This window comes from Camellia sinensis, chromosome 9 (assembly GCF_055761805.1).
Source record: "Camellia sinensis isolate YWXY chromosome 9, ASM5576180v1, whole genome shotgun sequence".
Classification (NCBI taxonomy): Eukaryota; Viridiplantae; Streptophyta; class Magnoliopsida; order Ericales; family Theaceae; genus Camellia; species Camellia sinensis.
In genome coordinates this window covers 38,027,717-38,050,037 of record NC_138969.1, presented here as the reverse complement: position 1 = coordinate 38,050,037, position 22,321 = coordinate 38,027,717, and the positions used below count along the sequence as shown (strand labels likewise).

Sequence of the window (22,321 nt, the reverse complement as noted above, 5' to 3'; positions counted from 1 at the left end):
TGGCTTCATCTGGGAATAAGTACTCGACTGCTTCACCCCCTTCAAATTCTGCTACTGCTCTTCCTTTGACTGACTTGCGCGTCACATATTTTAGATCGAATTCGGAAAGCAACAGCAACCAACGAGCTAGCCTACCCGCAAGTGTCGGTTTCTCAAAAGGATATTTGATGAGATCGAGTCGTGAAACCAACATTACAGAGTGAGCTAACAGGTAGTGTCGTAACTTCCTGGTAGCCTATACCAAAGCTAAGCAACCTTCTCCAATGGTGTGTAGCGAGTCTCATACTCTAGCACCTTCTTGCTCAGATAGTAGATGGCTCTCTCCATTTTGTCCTCTGATTCTTGCGCAAGCATGCAGCCCATTGTGGTCTCAGTCACTGAAAGGTACAATATCAACGGTCTCCCCGGCTCTGGCGGTGACAACACGGGTGGGTTCTGCAAGTATTCTTTGATCTGTTCAAAAGCAGCTTGGCATCGGCCGTCCCATTGGAATTTCTTTCCTTTCTTCAGGAGACCAAAAAGTGGTTCACAAATCAAGGTTAATTTTGAGATAAACCGTCTTATGAATTGCACTTTACCCAGAAAGCCTCGCACCTCATTTTCAGTGCTTGGTGGTGGCATTTCTAAGATGGCCTTGATTTTTGAAGGGTCGACCTCGATGCCCCTTTGTGTAATCAGAAACCCCAGCATTTTTTCCGCTGTAACACCGAACGTACACTTTTGAGGATTTAGCCGCAACCGAAATTCTCTGATCCTTTGAAAGAACTTTTGCAAGGCGGTGTAGTGGCCCTCTCTTTCTTTGGACTTGACAATCATGTCGTCCACGTACACCTCAACCTCTTTGTGGATCATGTCATGCAATATTGTGGTCGCGGCCCGTTGATATGTAGCTCCAGCATTCTTTAACTCGAACGGCATCAGTCTGTAGTAGTAGGTCCCCCACGGGGTGGTGAAAGCAGTCTTTTCCCTGTCTTCTGGTGCCATCACTATCTTATTGTAACCTGAGAAGCCATCCATGAACAAAAGCAAAGCATGCCCCGCTGTGAAATCCACCAACTCGTCAATATGCGGCAAGGGAAAGTCGTCCTTCGGACTAGCTTTGTTCAAATCACTAAAATCCACGCACACTCGGATCCTGCCATCCTTCTTCGACACTGGGATGATGTTGGCCAACCAAGTCGGGTATTCGGATACCAGCAGGAAGCCTTCGTCGATTTGTTTGGTGACCTCTTCCTTAATCTTGAGAGCCCAATCTGGGCGGATCCTCCTAAGTTTCTGCTTAACAGGTCGGGCCTCGGGGTCAAGAGGGATCTGGTGCTGTACAATCTCAGGATTGATTCTAGGCATGTCTTCGTAGGACCACGCGAAAACATATTTGAAATCTTTTAATAAAGCGACTAAGCGCTCGCGTTCCTCTGAAGACAACGTGGACCCGATCTGGACCAGCCGCGGGTCCTCCTCAATACCAATATTTACTGTAGTGATTTCATCAACTAGGGGTTTAACAAATCTTTCCTGCTCTTGTTCAATTAAGCGTTGCAAAACTGGAGGATTTTCTTCCTCGTCGTTTTCATCAAAATTTTGAAAGTCTGAGTTAATACAATAAATCAAGGGCACAGAAAAGTTCTCAGAAATCATAGCTACTTGATTCTCATTAAGCACATCCAAATCGTCCGATTCTTCGGTTACAACAGACTCAAAAGAGAGAGAAAAAGACGACCTGGACAAGACTGTGGCATTCGGGTTATCATCCCTAGGATTACCAGACTCAGACTCAGTCGAGCTGGAACCTGATTCTGACTCACAAGACTCGGTGGAATCAGATTTCGGCTCACTACCTGACTCGGTGCTGCTGGACAAAAATCCCTCTTCACACTGCCAAATGAGAGAGGGTGCGATAGATGCATCCAAAATAGTTGCTGGCGGGCCCACAGCCCTTCCATTCCCGATCACGCATACCGAGAAGTTATCCCCCAAGCACTCCTGGTCGATCGGAGGATCTGAAAGTAGACACGCCAGTGCTACCCCCATTTCAAGTACGGTGTCCTCAGACTGCACTTTCTTACTCTGCTCAACCTCAGCCAATGGGTCCGTCTGTTTTTCGGCAACGTCATCCCCATATAGTTGCAGGTCGAAAAAGATCTCAAAACCAGGCACGCGCTTCCTCTCCGCGTTCAGCCACGGCTCTGGGAAGCCACAAAATAGAAAGTCCTCCCCATCCCGGACGAAGCGTCCGTTCAGGGTACCCTAAATGGGTCGATGCATTAACTCAAAAGGCCTCCCTGCCTTCTTTGCTCTGGCTCTCCCAGCCATCTCTTTACCCTTCCTCACCCAGTCCTCTTTGGCGGGCAGATAACCCAAGTCAAAGTTATGCGGATTGTGCGGCACTTCGGCCAATGCCGCGATGCCCTTCCGGCCGCTCTTTCCCAATCCTATCCCGGGGATGTGTTGAAGCTTGTTCATGAGGTATACAGATTGAGCACTGACATACACTCCCTCATTAACAGCCATGATGTTCTGCACAATTCGGGCCTCAGCCAAAGTAAACCCTGATAAGAACAAATCCTCCGTGCCATGTTCGATTTCCAAGACTGGTGTAGACACTTCCGGCGGCGGATGGATAGACGAATTCCCAAAAACAATAGCTACCCCTTTCCCGTGAGGGTACTTCAACATCTGATGGAAGGTGGAAGAGACTGCCTTGACCTGGTGCAACCACGGTCGCCCCAAAAGTAGGTTAAAGGTTGCGGGAACGTCCAAGATATGGAATTCAATGTTGTGTTATCCTGGACCAACCTGGGTCTGAATTTTGACAGTCCCCATCACCTCCTTGCTTGTGTTATCATAGGCTCTGATCACTTGAGTAGTTGGCACAAAGTCCGCGGGCTTCTACCCGATTGCATATGTCGTCCTTGACGGGCACACGTTAATAGCGGATCCCGTGTCGACAAGAACCACTGGTACCCATTTGCCTCTACATTCCACTGAGATGTAGAGAGGTTTGTTGTGATTTGCGCCTTCAGGCGGTAGTTCTTTGTCAGAAAAGGTCAACGTCGGGGAACCTCCTCCCGGAAAAACCAATCCAACCAGCTGCTCCGGCGTGGTGTCTATAGAAAGCTTGGCCTTGTCCATGGCTGAAAGGACAGCCTGCCTGTGTACTCGTGATGCCATAAGCAGTCCCCAGATGGAGATGTCTGCTTGTATCTTCTTTAACTGCTTCAGTACAGCCTCTTCTTCGATTTGCTTTTCTTTCTGTCTCTCAGCTTCCTTATCCTTTCCAGATGCTTCTGACTTGTCTAGGTGCAGGGGCTTGAAATACTGCCCACTTCTTGTCATATGATCGACCTCGCCGATATACCAGGTATCATCTGGCTGGTTACTCCCCCAATCTTCATCTGTGTGGGCGAGACATAAATCATCGTCTTTCCACCACATTCCGTCAGCGGCCGATAGACACCTGTCCGGCCCCGGTATGATCGTACTCGCAGTACCTTCAGCCCACATGCCCGCAGCGTCTTCTGTTCCTGTGCCCATAGCACTTTCGGCCCCTTCACAGGCTTTTGCCTTCCTGATTCTCTTAGAATCCCAAAACTTTTCTTGTTCTGACTGCATCAGTGCAATTTGTGGTTCAACTTTCTCTGCATCCACAATGCTCAAGTCCTGAGCGAAATTCTTCATACCGGCGCTCTCCAGCAATGTATTCTGACTTCCGGCCCTTCCGGCCACAATTGATACTCTCGCCCATGCCGGGCCCTGTTCTGGTTGGAACTCTTCCACAATATCCAGTTGATCATCCAGCCATCCGGTAACCTCTGCCTATTCCTCATAATCAAACTAGTTGACTGCTGCGCCCCCTAATTCTTGGTCATTGAAAAACTGTAGGTTGGCAAAGTCCTCTTCTACAACCGCCACGTCATCTGTTCCCTGCTCAAATCTATCCCCTTGGATCACACACAGCTTTGCCCTTTCTGGCAATTCTATATTTGGCTCAAACTGGCCTGCTAACAGGATGTAATCACTTGGATCGTAAACTTCCCCAGCAAAACTCCCAGACTGCTCAAACCATGATTCAATAGCTCCATCCTCCTCTGCAATCTCTTCCGTACCGTCTTCAACAGCCGCCACCATTGGCTCAGGTTGGGTTGTGAAGATGCCCAGCATGCACAAAAAGTCAGTGCAGTCAGGGAGGAACACCTTCAGCTTAGGGAGATGGGACGGGGTGACATAGATGCTAGGATCGTAAGACACGACCCCAGTCTGGACAAAGTTGATTCTTTTGGGAGGTGGAGCTTGGTTGTGTGTAGGGAGTGGGTTGGTTGTGACATTGGGTCTTTCTGGTGGCAAAATCACCTGTTTGTCAACGAGATCTTGAATCTCGTGACGCAATCTGAAACATTGGTCGGTGTCATGACCGTGTTGTTGGTGATATGCGTAATATTTGGCTAGGTTGTGAGTGGGGGGGAGTGGATTTCGCAACGGCCTCGGTTCCAGGGATTTTAGATGTCCTTTTCTGATTAAGACCCCTAGAGCCTTGGACAAGGGCATGTACAATGGGGTGAAGGTTCTTTGGCCTCTAGGTTGGTATTTGATGGTCTGTGTATTGCTTCCGGATGCACCGGAAAAGGGTGTGGCTGCCATGGGCCTTGGAAGGGGAGGGGGAATGGTGGCGACCATGTTTACCTCCGAAGTTCTTGCAGTTGCAGCGCCACTTGGGCCTGTATTGTTGTTGCGGTTAAAGGTTCTTCGGGGTTGCTCTCTGTCTTGGTCAATCAGACCCTGTTTCATTGCATCTTCAATTTGTACTCCCATCTCGTGCAGATCTGAAAAGGTGGGGAAGGGGAGCACAATCATTTTTTGCATCAGTTTTGGCTGGAGATTGCGCACAATCATCGTGATCTAGTCCTTATCGGCGGCCTTAGAGTCATCATCGAGGCCTTCGCCCTCCACCAGGTCACGAAATTCGAGAAACTCTCTTTGGGCTCCTGCCTTGTCGTTTCGAGATCACGAGTTGTAATCTCAATTTGGGTGTTGTAAGAGTATTGCGCAACAAAGGCCTCAGTCATTTCATCCCAACTCCGCTTGACATCATCCTCCAACTTCGCATACCAGATAGCGGCCACACCCGACAGGGTCCGGCCGAATAGCGAAAGCTTCTGGGGTCTGGTGAGGCCCATTGGCCGTAATATATCTGAGAATAGCCAGAGGTGGACCATGGGATCACCCGATCCGTCGAAGCGATCGATCTGTGGCATTTTGAATCTATCCGGCAACGTTACAGCCACGTCGGTATATCCGTCCTCGATATCCAGGATAACCTTTACCCCTTGGGATTTTTTGAATAGCTTTTCGAGCTTGCTCAATTTCAGTGCTGTATGGTCTACCTCGAACTCGAAGGGAGAGTCCGGTTGATTGACAGGCGTAGGTGCCTTAGATAGCTGGGGCAGAATTGGGGGCAGAGCTAGCCCCGTTGGTATGTCCGTATCTGCCTGGACATTTGGTGCCTCCTCGGGTGCTGGGATTCCCGGTGGGGGAGGAACCGAGTGTGAAGCAGATGCTCCGGTTTGTTGTTGTAGCCTGGCAATTAATTCTGCTTGCTGGGCCATGACCTCGGCCTATTGTTTGGCAAACTCATCCCGGCTAACAGCGTCCTGCTGCATGGCTCTTATGGTCTCTTGCATTAGACGCATTATTTCCTCAACTCCTGTCGGTGCCGTCATACAACCCTGATTTGTCTGAACTATTGGCAGGTCTATTTCTATAGCAACAATTAGGATCTCAATCTGACTGTCCACTGATGGGGTAATCCACTGCTCTAGCAACCTCTGCTCGGATACATTGCGTTTCCTTGGTCTTTGCCTGATAACCGGGGGTAGAGAGTGGAACACTGGTTGTCCGTCAGCCAGATCCTCGGATCGATTGAGTCGGCGACCTCTAGTCTAGAGTGCTTGGGGAATATCTACTTGGTTTGAAGCAATTGTGCTAAACTACCCTCCTAGCAAAAAGATAAATAAAGCAATAAGGAAATAAATAACCAGATAAACGGACAGTATAATAGCTTAAAATAAATACACAACACACAGCCGGGCATAACAACACACGGTCGACAAGCTGAGTACACACTGTCCTCAAACACTGATCATTATCCCTGAATCACTATCCCTGAAAACTGAATCTGGTACCCGCAGATAACTGATTCTGAAGCACTGACTGATGCCCCAAGCCTGATACCCAAAATACTGAACTGGCGCCCGCAGGCCTGATGCCCAAACTTGTAAACTGATACATGCATTCGTATAGAGACGCACTCTAAAAGCGCATAACAAACAAGTGAGAGCCAAAACATCCCTATGTTGGGGTAAGGTTTCCCTGTCCTATTCTGTCAGGAGCTAGGGTTTCAATACGTGCGCAGCGGTTTCAAACAACCTATCGGGTAAGCAACCTGTCCTAGTTTGGCATGCTTTGACAAAGCAAGCCTCCGGCAAACCATTCAGGAATAGCAGATGGCAAACACGGTGTCCTAGACGCACCAATGCAAATGCAATGCAAAGAAACACGTAAGTGTAGTCAAAACCAGATATCATGAGTTCGAGTTAAGTTCTCTAAACTCCCCAGCAGAGTCGCCAGAAATTGTAGACGTCCCCGAATGCCCCGGGAGGATGGGTCCCGTTCTGTTCATTTTGGGCTCACTACAGTTCGGACTCAAATTGTCACGGTTCTCAATCTGAACCAAAGAGTCCAAATCCGGCAAATCGTTTTGAGAAAACATATTTTTTTTGAAAGAAGTGCCAAACATGGACTGCTTTTCCAGATACAGAGTCGCCACCTAAATATTTTATTTTGGGGAATTTAGGAAACCCTGACTCGTGCCTAAGGTCACGTGTCTGTCATCACCAAAGTTGCCTCGGCTCGGGAACTTGGGTACGATTGGGGAAGGTCACTTCGTGAGCACCCCCACTCGCCCGATCAAAGATCGGCCTCTCCTAACCATGATATCTAGTTTTGAAAACGTTATGTGTTCTTATTTCGGTTATTAGCCTAGATTTACTATGTGATGCGCACAGCATACAAGTATAGACTGGGTCGCCTAAATTGGAACAAAACATTTCATGTTTGTTTGCTTGAAAGATGGTTTGATGGTGCTACTCGCAAGTAGGCTAAGACGTGGATTTGCCACCCTCTGGTGGGCTTAAGAAAACATGATTTTGCCACTAGCTAGTGGGCTTAAAACTCACAGTCAACGAATTGTTCCAATTCAAAAACCCAGCCTTCACCCACAAGCATTCAGGCAGTTTGTATCACATAAGCACATAGCCTCATGGTAGGCATGCTATCATGGCAGTCACTCACACGCATGCAAGGATGCTAAAGCATAAAACTTACCGAGTACTCCAAGCCAAAACAGAAGCTGATTAGAAACCCATGCATGATCCTAACTATATAGAAATGCCTAATGCAACACATGCAAGATGCAACTAAGATAGGCTTGGCTATTCTAAAGATGGCATGCGAAATGCTACAACTAACAAGTATTCAACTCGGAATTGAAATGTAATGTAGTTAGTATGATGCGCCGAGCCCGGTGCATGCAAAACAGATGAATGAATGCAAACATGCTATCATACTGTATGTTAATTGAAACATGCCCTAATCTATCCATCATAAGCGGGTAAATAAAAGGGAGAAAGACGTGGGGTTGGAAGACATACATCACACACACGCACACTTATTACAGTTGTGCCTTTACTCGGAGGGTCCGAATAAATAATATACAGTCCCGAATAAACAGTACAGTCCGAATAAGTACAAAATCCTAATTAATTAGCAAATTAATCTAGGAAAGTAGTAAATTGCACGTAAATCCATGGACCGCCTCAGCTCTGTTCCGAAAGATGGATGATGCATGCTCGAGTTGCCTTGCGCGAAAACCCATTGCAATGCCCCGGTTCGCCTCTGTTTGCAATTGTTCTCGAGATGCGTGCCAAGCTCCGGATGGCTGCCAATTTCTAATTTGCTGCAACAGAGAGCAACACAGGGGCATGGCAAAGTATTTTCACATATGTATTCATGACTACTCTTCAGGGAGTGTAGTCCTGGATCCTCGTGCCACCAATCACGCATCTCGATGCATGATGGCCGAGGAGTCGATTTGCACGACTCAATATGAAATGAATGCACATATGGACACAACAAGGCCTAAACTCCATCATGGGTAATCCGGAGTGTCGGCGACAGGGAATTGAGACACGTTCCGTCACTCGTAGTACGAAACGTCCCTCGTTTCCCGTGCTTGGGCTAACTCTTATCCCAAGCACTATGCAATATACATGACATGCATGAATGCGATCCTAACATGCATCCTAGCATACACAATGCTACGAAATGGCATACACAATGCACGATGTAACGAGGCATACACAATGCTCTAACATACAACTTAGCATACACAATGCTGCGAAATGAAATGGCATACACAATGCACGATGGACTTACACCAACATGAGTGGACCTCAGCCACACTCACATCAGTAGCCATTAGGTGAAAATAGGACTATTGAAATGAGTGCACACATGCACGCAAACCGAGGACTGATCCTAGGCATAACATGCGACTCTAACAAGGCATGGCAAGGGATGCAAGATGGCATACAAATTCACAAATTCCAGCACTGAAATATGATGCTAAACAGCCCCGAAACATGGAAAAATGGCACCCGATGCATGAGATGAACCCCGAAACTCAAAACTAGGCACATGGAATGACTTATAGCTATACAAAGCATGCATTATTTGATCATGAAGTCTAAAGACAGAGCCAAGGCAGTCCCAAAACACGAACATTTCCAGTTCAAAGCATGGCCAAAAGATGCTATCAAGATGGACTAAAATAGCATGCAACTTTGACTAGCAAACATGAGTTATATGGAAACTATAGGATGCACATGGAATCCTACCAAACCAGCAAAAATCAGTGAATAAAACATGTGAAAATATTCCCAAATAACCATGGAGATGCAACCAATACATGCAAAAATGATGAACTCCTTTAGAGGGCCATGCAATGGGTTATTAAGCACATACTAGGTGGACACTTAGCATGGCATAAGAAACTATGAAAATCAAATATGGTAGTCTTAGAACTCACCAAATTGACCCTACAAAATGACTTCAAAGCATGCAAGATAGGGTCTCTTTGGAAGGCCAAAAATGACCACCAAACAAGTCAAGGTGAGAGGGGGTCACCCCCCTCTGATTTGGAGGCTCAAAACAGTGTGCTAGCCACTGAAAATCCACTAGATTTCAGTAGCTAGAAGGCCAAACCAAGCATGCAACAAGAGCTTAGGTGTAAGGCTCAAAATAAGGGACAATCAAGCATACAAGGAAGCATATGACCTCAAACAAGAAAATTCCCTTAATAAAACATGAAGATGATGTCAAAAGGAGACTCTTTTCAGCTTATAACAAATCTCAAAAGTGAACACAAATAGGGCTAATCTATTACGCAAAAATGGCCCTAAAAGAGAGATTAGAGACAAGGGACAGCAGCTGGCCCCAAACAGAGGAGAGCCCTTCAACAAAGTTTAAGAGGGGCTCAAAACAAGGAACTTTAAAGTTTATATCAAGTCTCAAAAATAAACACAAGTGAGTCTAAAACAACATGCAAGAAAAAGGCCTAAGAGAGGGATAAAGAGACAAGTGGTAGTAGCTGGCCTCAAACAGAGGAGAGCCCTTCAACAAAGTTGAAGAGGGGCTCAAAACAAGACATTTTACAGTTTATGAACAAGTCCAGAACAGCTCACAAGTAAGACTAAAATACCATGCAAAAATAGGCCTAAAAGAGAGATTAAACACAAAGGGTAAGAAGAAGACCTCAAACAGCAAAAAGTCCTAGATCAAACATGAAGAGGAGCTCAAAATATGACTATTTACAGTTCAGGTCGGAGCTCAAAAATGTAAGCAAGGGGGGCTAAGATATAGAACAAAATAAGGCAAGAAAGAGGGAGAAGAGGACTCACCCTTGTAGCACAAGTCTTCAGTAGCTTTTGGACCAAGGAAAGGTGCTCCTAACCTCTAAAAAATAGCCTCAAGTTGCTGGAATGGAGTGTGGAGGTTGTAGGCTTGGAGGTGGTGTGTAAAGGGTGCATGAACCTTAGGGTTTGGAGGGTTGAATGAGAGATATAGAGAGTGTATGTATCAATGCCTCAGCTGGTTTTTGTAACCCCTCAAAATGGAGCTGGGGTGCTGGCTTTATAGAGGAGAGGCCAAGGGAAAAGGGGGGGAAAACAAAGTCAAATTTCCCCCCGAAACGGCAGCCCCTCGAATACAAAATCTGGGAGAAAATAGCTGGCACAGCTGGAATACACTTGGAGAGAGAATCATGGCTGGCCAGGTTCAAAAGGTTCAAGTGGTCGGCCGGCCACCCCTCCTGGCCGGCCGGCTAGGGTCAAAAGGGTCAATCAAAATTGCTAGCCGGCCACCCCAAAAAGATGGCCTCCCATGTGTGCACAACACAAATATGTAGTCAAAACCCAGAAAATGTGAACCAGGAGGGAGAAAAGCCAACTTTTTAGAGGGGTTCAAAAGGGTCAGAGACAATTACTAGCCAGCCTATTCATATTGGTGGCCCTCGAGGTGTATACAACACAAATATGGGGTTTAGGGCTAAAGAAAGTGGCTCGGGAGTGGTCAACATTAACTTTCTAGTGAGGAAAACGGGCGACGGAGAGCGATGAAGAAATAAAACTGGGTTTTTAGAAAAATTGTTGGCCTCCCCCCTCCTAGAAGCTTTCTAACAATGAAAATAAGGTCTCCACCAAAAATGAAACAAAACGGACGCAAAACGGAGGTTCGAGGACCGAAACGCGCGGCCCGGGGCCCCGAAAATGGGCTGTTAAACACCGGAGGTGGCATTCGACCACGAAGTTGGTCTCTCGAGCCACAGTGTCCCCCAAAAGGGAGTAAATAAGATGTGTGCCGAAAACTGGAGCAAACGGAGGTGGTTAGGTGGTCCCGAACCGAAGCACACGGCCGTCGGCTCCGAAAAATCGGAAACCGGGCTCCAAACAGGAAAAATGGCCTACGACCACGAAACGTAGCCTATGACCACTGAGAGATGATCTACGAGACCTCTCCCTCCCTTCGAAAAGAGAAAACAAAGAAAACAGAGCCTGGTTCGCAAACCGAGGCAAGGCACGAAAGAGTCCGGAAGTCCGGAGGCAAGGCTTGTAGCCGAGACTCTGAAACTTCTGAACGAGCACAATATGCAATATCACCGAGCGCTCAATTGGTGACGTCTGAGTCTTAAGGTCGGTCAAAAATGGGGTGTCTACAAGCTACTAAATTTATTTTAGTCGCCATAAACTCGTTTTTGCCTACTAAAAATATGTGGTCGGTAAAAATCTCGCAAAATGTTTGGTATTCATGTTTGGCGACCAATCTTTTGTCGATAAATATTAATTTTCAACAACCAAAAAAAGTTTTTAGTCGTTGTATAAAAATCTTTGGCTACTAAAATAGTTTAGTCGCCAAATAATTAACATTATTTTACTTTTATCTTTGGCTACAAAAATTTTGGAAGGCAAAGGATACTTTCAGTGACTAAATTGATTTTGTCAGCAATAAGACCAAAAAATTTTGGTGGGAATATTAAATAGTACCGTGTATTTTCATTTTATGTTTCATTTTATTTATTTATTTATTTCTCTGTATGTATTGAATACGCCAAAGGAAACACTCCAGTCTCTTGCTCTCACTCTCGTCGACTGCCCATCGATCTCCTCTCATCGACTAACAATCGGCCATCGTCGCTCAGAGCAAAGATTTAACGACTAAAATTTTTGTAGTCAAAAGAAAATCAAACATTTAGCGACTAAAATATTTTGTAGCTAAAAACAAAAGCTAAAGAATAAAAACACTTTTGTTGACTAAAAATTTAATAGCCAAAGATGTGGGACTTTAGGCGACCAAATATTTAGTAGCCAAAATAAGACCTCTTTGCTGACTAAAATTTTAGTAGCAAAAAATGTGAGACTTTAGGTGACCAAATATTTAATAGCCAAAACAAGAACTCTTTGCCGATTAAAATTTTAGTAGCAAAAATTGTGGGACTTTAGGCGACCATATATATAGTAGCCAAAACAAGAACTCTTTGCCAACTAAACTTTTAGTAGCTAAAAATGTAGGACTTTAAGCGACTAAAAGTTTGGTCGCCGAAAATGTACTAATTGAATTTTATGTCCAACCTTTTGGCGACGAAAAATTTAGTCGGAAATTGAATACATTTGGCGACGAAAATAATTTTAGTCGCTAATTAGCTTTACCGACAATTCTTTGATGACTACTTCTGCGACCAAATAATTTAGTCATTGAAACCCTTTGGCGACTAAAAATTAGCATTTGGCGACCAAAAATATAGTCGCTAAAAGTGAAAATTCTTGTAGCGATTTCGTGAGACGTATAAATGAAAAAAATAATATTGTTATCTTTTTTTTATTAAAATATATATTTACCTTTATTTATTCCAATTTCTACTCATTATTTATTTTAATTTTACTCGTTTTAATCTTATTAAAAAAAAAATTAATGTAATTATGTTAAACTTCTAAAATTAACTATATTTTCTTAAACTCAAGGAAAACGAGTATAATTTACTATTTTTTTTCTACGCATAACTTACAATAATCATGCAAAATGATACCCAATCTATTTAAAATGGTGAGTCCATATATGAAATTCCTTTGCCAATTCATCTTTGAAACCTACAATCTTGATTTAAAAATAAATAAATAAATAAATTACGTTGATCACGAATGAAATTAAAAAAATACAATTTAATATAATTATATTAATCTTTTGTTTTACTAAAGGCCAAATTGATCATATTTTTTAGTGTAAAAAGTATGACAAAAATATTTTTTAACAATACTAACGAATGATTGATAAAAATGAGACAAAATATTTATATAGATTAAAATCTTAAAAGAGTACATTCTAATTTAAGAAGAAAAAACACAAAAGGAAGACAAAAAACAAAAACAAAACTTTACCACCACAAGACTTTAAATATAAGGGTAAATTGCAGTAAATTCTCTCAAATTATGACTCATTTATATTTTGCCCCTTAAATTTCAAAACTCAACAGCTAACCCCTCAAAATATTATCTTATTATAGTTAATCCTTTTTGTTAGTATTCTGTTTAGAATTATGGAAAATCAGATTATGTATAACATCAATGACACATTTATTAAATTTTGAAGGCAATAATGCCCTTATTTGGTGATTATGTTTGCACTTTGCTACTAAAATAAAAGAGAAAAAGTACACATAAAATCACTAGATACAAGTATTATTATCCTAAAATAATTAATAATGGGTATTGTTGACCTAAAAATTCAATAAATGTGTCATGTTTTTTTTTTTTGATCAGCAAAAGAAATTTTTTATTGATGAACCAAAATAGTATTACAATAATCAAAAAACCGATGGGTGCAAAGCGCATCAAAACGAAACAAACCAATCCCAACATGACACATGATTAATGTGTCATGTGCTTTACACATGATCTGATTTTTGATAAAATTATAACAAAAGGATTAATTGTAATAAGATAATATTTTGAGTGGTTTAATTGTTGAGTTTTGAAGTTTAGTGGATAAAATGAAAATGAGTCATAATTTAAGGGAATTTTCCTAAATATAAAAGCTTTTGATGAAACCTCCTATAATGTCACAAAAAAATAATAAAAATAAAGTTTTTTTTTTATTATTATTTTATTTAGATAGCTGTTTCAAAGTGAAAACTGTATTTGAATACTATTTGCTTGCAAGCTCCACGAAATATATTCATTTTGTACCGTGTACAGTGTGTATTGTTTGGTGAGTCCAAAAGATTAAACTTGAAGCATCTTTCTACTTTGAAACTTCAACGCATGGACATTTGGTCTTCTCAAATATTTCCCCTTTTTAATTTAATTTAATTTGTTACATTTTTATATCTTCAGTTAGATGACAAGTTATTATTCTCGGTGACCCATTTCTGATAAAATATTAGGAATCAGTCACGTGTATTCATATAGGTACGTTGTAATACAGAAAGACAAAAAAATGATAACATGTTGTAATGTTATATACATACTAATTTGTCACTAATTTTTTTTACCCCTAGAGATAAATGTAGCAAAATCTACATTAATAAACATATGTAGGACGTTGCCATTATATTTAAAATGATAGGACAAATTACATATACCTCCCTTGAGGTTTGGTTAAATTATAGATACCCCTGATGTTTTGGAAATTACATCCCGTTCCCTAAGGTTTGTATTTTCATAACAATTTACCCCCCTGAGGTTTAAATTTCATAATAAATTACCCCCTAATTTGTTATGCAAATATAGCATTCAGGGGGAAATTTGTAATTTCTCAAACCTCAGGGGTATTTATAATTTATCCAAACCTCGAGGGGGTATATGTAATTTGCCCTTAATGATAAAAAAAAAATAGATAACGATTCTTTGCCATTGTTTCTTACAGTGAGTGATCTTAATCTAATGACTCAAATTTAAGATTAAAATAACACTAATATTAAGCACCTTACAATAATGCAATTTTACTTCAACTTTAAACATAAATAGGTGGATAATAAGTGTAAGACCATTCTAGGGAGATCTATTGCAAAGAATCTAAATCCCAAAAGAAAAAATAGAAAGAAATCTATTGATGTATAACCTTTTATATATTTTTATTTATTTATTTATTGATAGGAAAAAGTATGTGATTAGTAGTTAAGTTAGTACCTCGGTAGAGTTGACACTCACACCCATGCACCTTCTAAGAAAATCTTACATTTTCATTCCAGTGGAACCCAAGGTCTCTCTCTTAAGAGAGACTTGCCAAAGAACTAGCTAACTAGGCTAGAGAAATTTGATTTTCTATATTTTTATTTTGCCAGCAGAGATAAAATTGATAACCACATGTGCGTGCATATTCCCAAATAAATTTGAACAAGTATGAAATAGTCCAGGTCTATCTCAAGTTAATTACCAAACACATTCTCAAGTTAATTACCAAACACATTCCTGCGCGTAATTCAGAGAAATCAAACTCATTGCGACTGGGCCAAACAAATCATTGTTCTATCTTTGACTCAAACTATTTATCCAGTTGTTGAATGGGTTGAATCATCCAAGCAGCCCCCTTATTGAATACATGAGACGGTCATTTTGACAAGAATCTATTAACCAAACAGTCATGCATTGAGACTAGACTTACCAAACAGTCAATGCAACCAAACACAGTGTACCATGGTACCTCTCAAGCACACTATATAAAGCATGCAGCACAAGCACATTGAGTATAACTTTCATATAAACAAACTGATATACAAATTGGTTTGGAGAGAAAAATAGGAACAAGATGGACACCAATAGCAACATTGCTAAAAGATGGAGGGTTCTAAGTGGTGAAGAAAACTGGAAGGGCCTATTGGACCCTCTAGACATTGATCTCCGGCGGTACATCATTCACTATGGAGAAATGACTCAAGTAACTTACGACAACTTCATCTCTGATAAGTTGTCAAAATATGCAGGAAGCAGCCGGTATGCAAAGACGGACCTCTTTGCTAAACTGGGTCTAGATCCATCGATGTATCGCGTGACTAAATATTTGTACGCAACATCGTCAACCCAAGTCCCCGATGCATTCATCTTGAAGTCTCTATCAAGGGAGGCATGGAGCAAAGAATCGAATTGGATGGGATATGTCGCTGTGACCACAGATGAAGGGAAGGCTAAAATGGGGAGGAGAGACATTGTGGTTGCCTGGAGAGGAACACACCAGGCCTTGGAATGGGTTAATGACTTGCAAATTCTTCTCGTTTCACCTTCAAAGATACTTGGAGAGCAAGATGATGATACTAAGGTGCATCAGGGATTTTACTCAATCTACACTTCAAATGATCCAAGATCACCATTCACCAAGACTAGTGCTAGAGACCAGGTAATTTTGATAAGCTATTTACATATAAGCTTATACTTCTTAAGTAAGGAAAAACATACCCAACCTAAAAAAGTTGATCAAAAAATGAATCATATATAGATTCAAACTTTGTGTGATGTAAGCACACTGAGAAGACATCTAGTGCACGGCGCTTCATTTTTTCAGATAACCTTTTTCGGGCTTCCTAACATTGTAGTTTAAGAAAAGATAGTACATAATAATTTCTTAATTTGCAGAACAATGCCAAAACTAATATTGTTGTTTCATCATTTATAATATATTTTAGGTTCTTGAAGAGGTCAGAAGGCTTGTTGAAGAACACCAAAATGAAGAAATCAGCATAACTGTAGTTGGTCATAGTTTGGGTGCAGCAATTGCAACCCTAAATGCATTTGACATAGCTGCCAACGGATTGAACATTCCTAGAAACCAACCAGACAAGGCGTGTCCTGTGACTGCCTTTGTGTTTGCTAGCCCAAGAGTTGGTGATTCAGACTTCAAAAAGGTCTTGTCTGGGCTAAAAAATCTCCGTGTTCTACGTGTTCGTAATGCCCTAGATATTGTTCCAAAGGTTCCATTCATAGGCTACAAAAACGTGGGTGAAAAATTAGCAATTGACACTACGAAGTCAGAGTACTTGAAGAAACCTGGAACTCTGAAAAGTTGGCATAACTTGGAAGCTTACCTACATGGTGTTGCAGGTACACAAGGATCGAAAGGAGGGTTCAAGTTGGTAGTTGATCGTGATATTGCGCTTGTTAACAAATTGGTGGATGCTTTAAAGGATGAATATTTAATACCAGCTTCGTGGCGGGTTGAAAAGAACAAAGGCATGGTTCAACAGGCGGACGGCACTTGGAAGTTGATGGACCATGAACCAGATCATCTCAAAGATGATTTCTTGAACTCTTGGAAATTGATGGACCATAAGCCAGATCATCAAGAACATGATCTCTCAATCTTTACTAAGGCTGAGAAAATTATGAAAGCTTAAGCTCTACTATGTAATTGAAGTTGTTTCTATGCTCTTAAGTAAATATTTCCTTAAATTAAGTTTTATTAACCTAGTTATGAGTGCATGTTGGAATCCTGTTTAGTGGTTTAAGTGTTGGTTTTGATATTGTTGTCAAGATTTCCTCCGAGGTTTGCTTGTCGCTCTTTAGGTCTTTGTCTTGAGCTATCTTGCATACTTTGTTCTTTTTTCTTTTTTTATGGTTCTCACTTACCAAAAAGAAAAAAGTTGGTGGTGAGTATGTTACATTCATCCAATGGACATGATCGTATTTAACGAATCATATCTGTTTGATGTTGTGTTTTTCTTTTTATTTATTTATTTTTTTTTTTTTGAAAACACAAAAAACTTATTTGGCAAACTTTTTTTTGTGAAATTTCCTGTATCATACTTATCCTGGAGCAAAAGTGCTACCTCCATTTTAATTAGCAATTTAGGCATGCAAGGCACTTGTATAAAATACATGTAACTGAACTTCATTAAAGACATCCAAGTATTGCATCCCATATATATATATATATGTGTGTGTGTGTGTGTGTTTTTTATGCAAATAAAAGTTTATTGATGCAGAACAATGTAGTAAAATTCTTGGCATGTTAAAATTTAATTTAAGAACATCATGCATTTCGCTACACATAAGGGGAGGGGAAGGCGAAGTCGTGCCTAGGCAGGGGAGGAATGCCTGGTCATTAGGCTAGTTGAAAAAGTGACCTCTAAAATGGAGAATTTATTTGTTTTAAACTAAAATTTTAAAAAAATTTAAATTCAAGTTGTTGCTGGAGAGATGTTCTTAGTCACGAACTAAACAATGCAAAATTGGCCGTCACAGATAGTTTTGACGGTGGACTACTTGTTGTCACAACTTTTTGCGAAGTTAATTTTGATTTTCAGCGACGGAGTTTAGTTGTAAGTAATTAGACCCCAAAAGTATTTTTAGCGACAAATACAACTTATTTTCACTTAAAGTAACAATTGCAATGATGTTTAGGAGGTGTGAACTTTTGGACTTTGCAAAATTTACAATAATATTTGACCCAATGCTACTTTATCTATTTCAAATGCTGGCTCCATATTTATTCCATTATGTGAAATTGTTACTATCTAATTTAAAAGTTTAGTGATTAGAGAAATGAAAATTTTATTATTTATTAAAAGGGGAGGCACACATATTGTGTGCAAAGAAAAAATACTTGTAACCACTTTGTAATTGAAGAGATATGATCTTTTTATATAAAAATTATAATAATTGAATTCATTGAAAATCTTGTTCTAAAAGTGGAGTTAATAGTCGAGGTGTTTACAGGCCAGTTTGGTTCAATTTGGTGTTAAATTTGCCTCTATGCAATCTGATTGGTTTCAAATTTTTGAATTCAGAACCAAATCAATCATGTACTAGAACTAACCCAAACCAACCTAATGTAGCTTCGGTTGGTTCGGTTTAAAACCAAGTTCCATTATATTAAAAATAATTGAATATATCAATAATAAATAATTAAATAAATAAATCTTTAACATTGAAATAATTTTTTTTATCGGTAAAAGAAAACTTTATTGAATACTTCAATAGCAAACAAAGATACAAATAAAAAAAAAATGATGCAAAGAGCATCAAAGCTGACAAACTAATTCCAACAAAGTTCGCATTCGAGAGAGAGCATCAATTTGCATGCCACCGAGTTGGTAAGGAACCAACCCAAGCTGACACACTGCACACTGGAAGCATTTAAACATAATATAAATAAAAAGTAAAATATTATTTAAAACTTGAAAATCAAAATAAAATAGTTTAAGTAAATTATATAAAAAAAAAATCATTAACAATAAAATGTACTTTGAGACATATATATAACCCATGTTTGAGAGAAGTCCACAAACATGTGGTGAAGCAAGCTCGTTGAATTGAGCTGCTAGTCAATACATTTTTGAACTTTTGTTTCTTATTGCCGTATAATTCCAAGTAATATTTTGCTATGGTCATGACAATAATTTAAATTTTGGTTGCAGAACACTGTAAAAGTGCCTAACTCTTTCAATATAATTTTTTTAAATATATATATATATATATGTTGGGTTAGCGGGTTGGTTTGATTTAAGCAAGTCCTAAACCAAGAACCAACCTAATCCTATTGGTTTGACAATTTGAAGATCTAGAACCAAACTAATGAATTCAAAAACCAACCCAACCCAAGAGGTCGATTTAATTCAATCATTCGGTTCACTGGATAATTTGAATACCCTAATTAATAATACAAGAATTTTTGTATCTATCCATATATCATGGTCTTTTAAATGGTTAAAAACAAAATCATAAATTGTTGCTTTTGAAAAATAAAAGTACACACAACGTCATCAATATCAAATTGGTTTCTCCCCTGTTACAGTAGTTATTAATAGAGGTGTAAATTTGGCCCATTGGCCCGTAGCCTATTTGAAAACAGCTCGCAGCTTGGTGCTACCCAACCTGACTAGGCTCATCTAAGCCCGAGGCCATGCCCAATCATTTTGAAGTCTGGCTCGGCCTGTGGGCCAACCTATCAGCCTACTTAAGGCCCGATGTATTTTTTAGTGAAAAATAATAAAATTTTAGTAGAAAAATTTAAAAAAAAAAACAAAAAAAAAATGGTTAGGCCCACCTAAGCCGACCCAAGCTTGAGTCCAAGCCCAGGCCCACTAGGCCTACCCGAGGTCCGACCCATTGGCCCGAATATCCCTGGGCTTGGGCCAAATTTTTTGGCCCGTGGCCCGACCTGAATTTTGGCAGGAGCCTGTGAGGTCCGACATGGGCCGAGCCAGATTAACACCCCTATCTGCTTGGGACCCTAGGCCCTTTATTTTGAAGCCTAGTCCGGCCTACGATTTGGTCTAATTGGCTCGAAAAATAAATTTTTAATAATGTTTATCTATTTTATTTAATGATATAAATTTTTGTAATATTTTATTTCATTTTGAAATAAAAATTATTCATTAAATATTATCTATTTAATTTAATGATTGTAATATTTCATTTCATTTTGATATATATAAAATTATTCATTTCATTTCAATTTTTTTATTTTTTGCAGGGAAAGACTATGTACGCACCTTATAACTAAATAAAAAAAATGATATAATTTTATACTTTATAAGTCATAACTACAAAACATAACATAACATAACTAAATATTTCACTAATCATAACTAAAATAATGTCATAATTTAAGAAGAAAATTAATTATAACTAAAGTATAAAACGACATAACTTCGGTGGGTGTTGCTTGGCAGTGTTGTAGTCAGCGGTTTTGCTCCTTACGGTTAAGATGCTGTCCATATTTATCAATACAGTGGATTGGTAGCAGCAGTGGTTTTGTTCCTTAAGCCTCATTTGTTAGTAGTGTGGATTGGTGATGGCTTGGGTGAAGTTTAGTTATTCTGTTATACTTCTTTTCTGCTTCTTTTTTGTTTTGGTTTGTTGTTGGTTTCTCACCAATTGGCGCTTGGAGCTTCAGTTAGCTCCAAGCTCCTCTTTATTGATATCCTGTATCCTTTTTGCATACTCTCATCAATAAAGATTTTCTTTGCCGATCAAAAAAAAAAAAAATGACATAACTTGATACCTAGTCATAACTATATAATAATAATAATAAGTCATAACTAAATATCACACGAGACACAACCAAATAGCTCTCATAAATCATAACTAAAACAATATCATAACAAAAGAAGAAAATTACATAATTTCATACTTTTTTTAGTCATAACTAAAAAAACAAAAGTCATAATAACTAAATATCTCATTAATCATAACTAAAATACTTTAGTACAAATTTTCTTTTATTTTTTTATCCATCATAAATAATCAATATATATATATATATATATAATATCTATCAATTGTTTTTAGCCAAAAAAAAGGCCCGCTAAACTCGGCTTGCGGCCTGAGCCCAGGCCCGTGGCCTAGCCCCCAGCCTTATTTTGAGTGGGCTTGGGCTTGGGCCTAGATTTTTGCCACGCAAGCTAGCCTGACCCAGCCCTAATATCGGCGGGAACCTGCATGGCCCTACAATGGGCCGGCCTGAGCTTAAGCCCCGGTGAGACAAGCTAGTTGGACCGAGCCAAATTTACACACTTAGTTATTAGGTAGGCCGGTCAAGATCTTTAAAAAAAATTATTGAATACAAAACTAAAAATTAAAAAAATTAAAAACTTTTAATATATTTTGATATTTTGTTGTATTTATTAATTTTTAAAGAGTTTTATACAAATTTTAATCTTATGTTATTGCCATTTGTGGTCAATCCAACTACTTATGCATTGCCTATTTTAAAGTTTGTGTATTTTATCGCATCACATCTATGCATTTTTTTTTTCTTGTGTTGCCTACAATTTCCACTGATGAGTTTTGGCATTCAATATAAGAATTCTGCGTGTTGTTCCCTACCTTTTATTTTTTTTCTTTTTATTTACTTGTTTATATCAATCAATAAAATCATTAAAACTGGTCTAATCTGGGATCTAATTAATAGTTCATAACTTTAAAAAAAAGGTTCTTGTTAGATTTATTTATTTTTCTCTTCCTGACATACTTCTCTTCATGTACCAAACTAACTCAATTTTTATTTTTATTTTATTTATTTATTTATTTTTATGTACATACCTTGCAACCTAGACTTATTCCACCCCTACCTGCGTGGTTAATCTTTGTTTGTTCAATTTTTTTTTTCCTTCTATGTTTTGATTTTATATGACATGTAGAACTATGGACGCATTACTTGGTTGATGAGGAGATGTAGGGATTTAAGTACTTGGACATTTCACTACTGGTTTGTTCCTATCTGGTCAAAATTAAATTCTCTAAGACTTGATTTTTTTTTTTTTTTGGTAGTGTTTGGGTGTTTAAATGTGGCCTCCTTGGGTATGTTGGTTGATGAAAAAAGTGATTGAAAACTTGGGTATTACTTGGGAGAAATTAGTTTTTTCACTCGTTGAAGATTAATGAATATTCTTTTGTGTAAAATTTATTTGGTTTCATATTCCTCTGCTTTCTTAGCAATTCCCATGGGAATGTGAAACCTTAAAGTTCGAAGTTGTATGAAAGGATTTAATAGAGGTTTTTACTAGTAGGATTTGTTCCTCTTTAGTTGGAAATTAAATCTTTTTGGAAAAGAATTTGTTGTTCTTAGCATCTAAACTGTAGAATAGAAAAGATAATAGAACTTAAATAAGGTTTAGATAGTTGGATTTTTGTTTTTGATGACACTGGATAGTGGAATATCTACATTTTCACTATGAATAAGCAAAAAAAAAGCGCCTTTATTTGTCAATCATTCATGTGAA

General features: G+C 39.5%; 1 protein-coding gene across 1 annotated transcript; it reads left to right on the top strand.

Moving 5' to 3' along the window:
- The first annotated feature begins 15,344 nt into the window (after positions 1-15,344).
- Positions 15,345-17,369, top strand: LOC114276539 (phospholipase A1-IIgamma-like). The gene is made up of 2 exons (XM_082886581.1): positions 15,345-15,996; positions 16,283-17,369. The coding sequence occupies exons 1-2, from the start codon at positions 15,412-15,414 to the stop codon at positions 16,988-16,990; spliced, it is 1,293 nt and encodes a 430-aa protein (XP_082742707.1). The 5' UTR covers positions 15,345-15,411; the 3' UTR covers positions 16,991-17,369.
- The last annotated feature ends 4,952 nt before the right edge of the window (positions 17,370-22,321 follow it).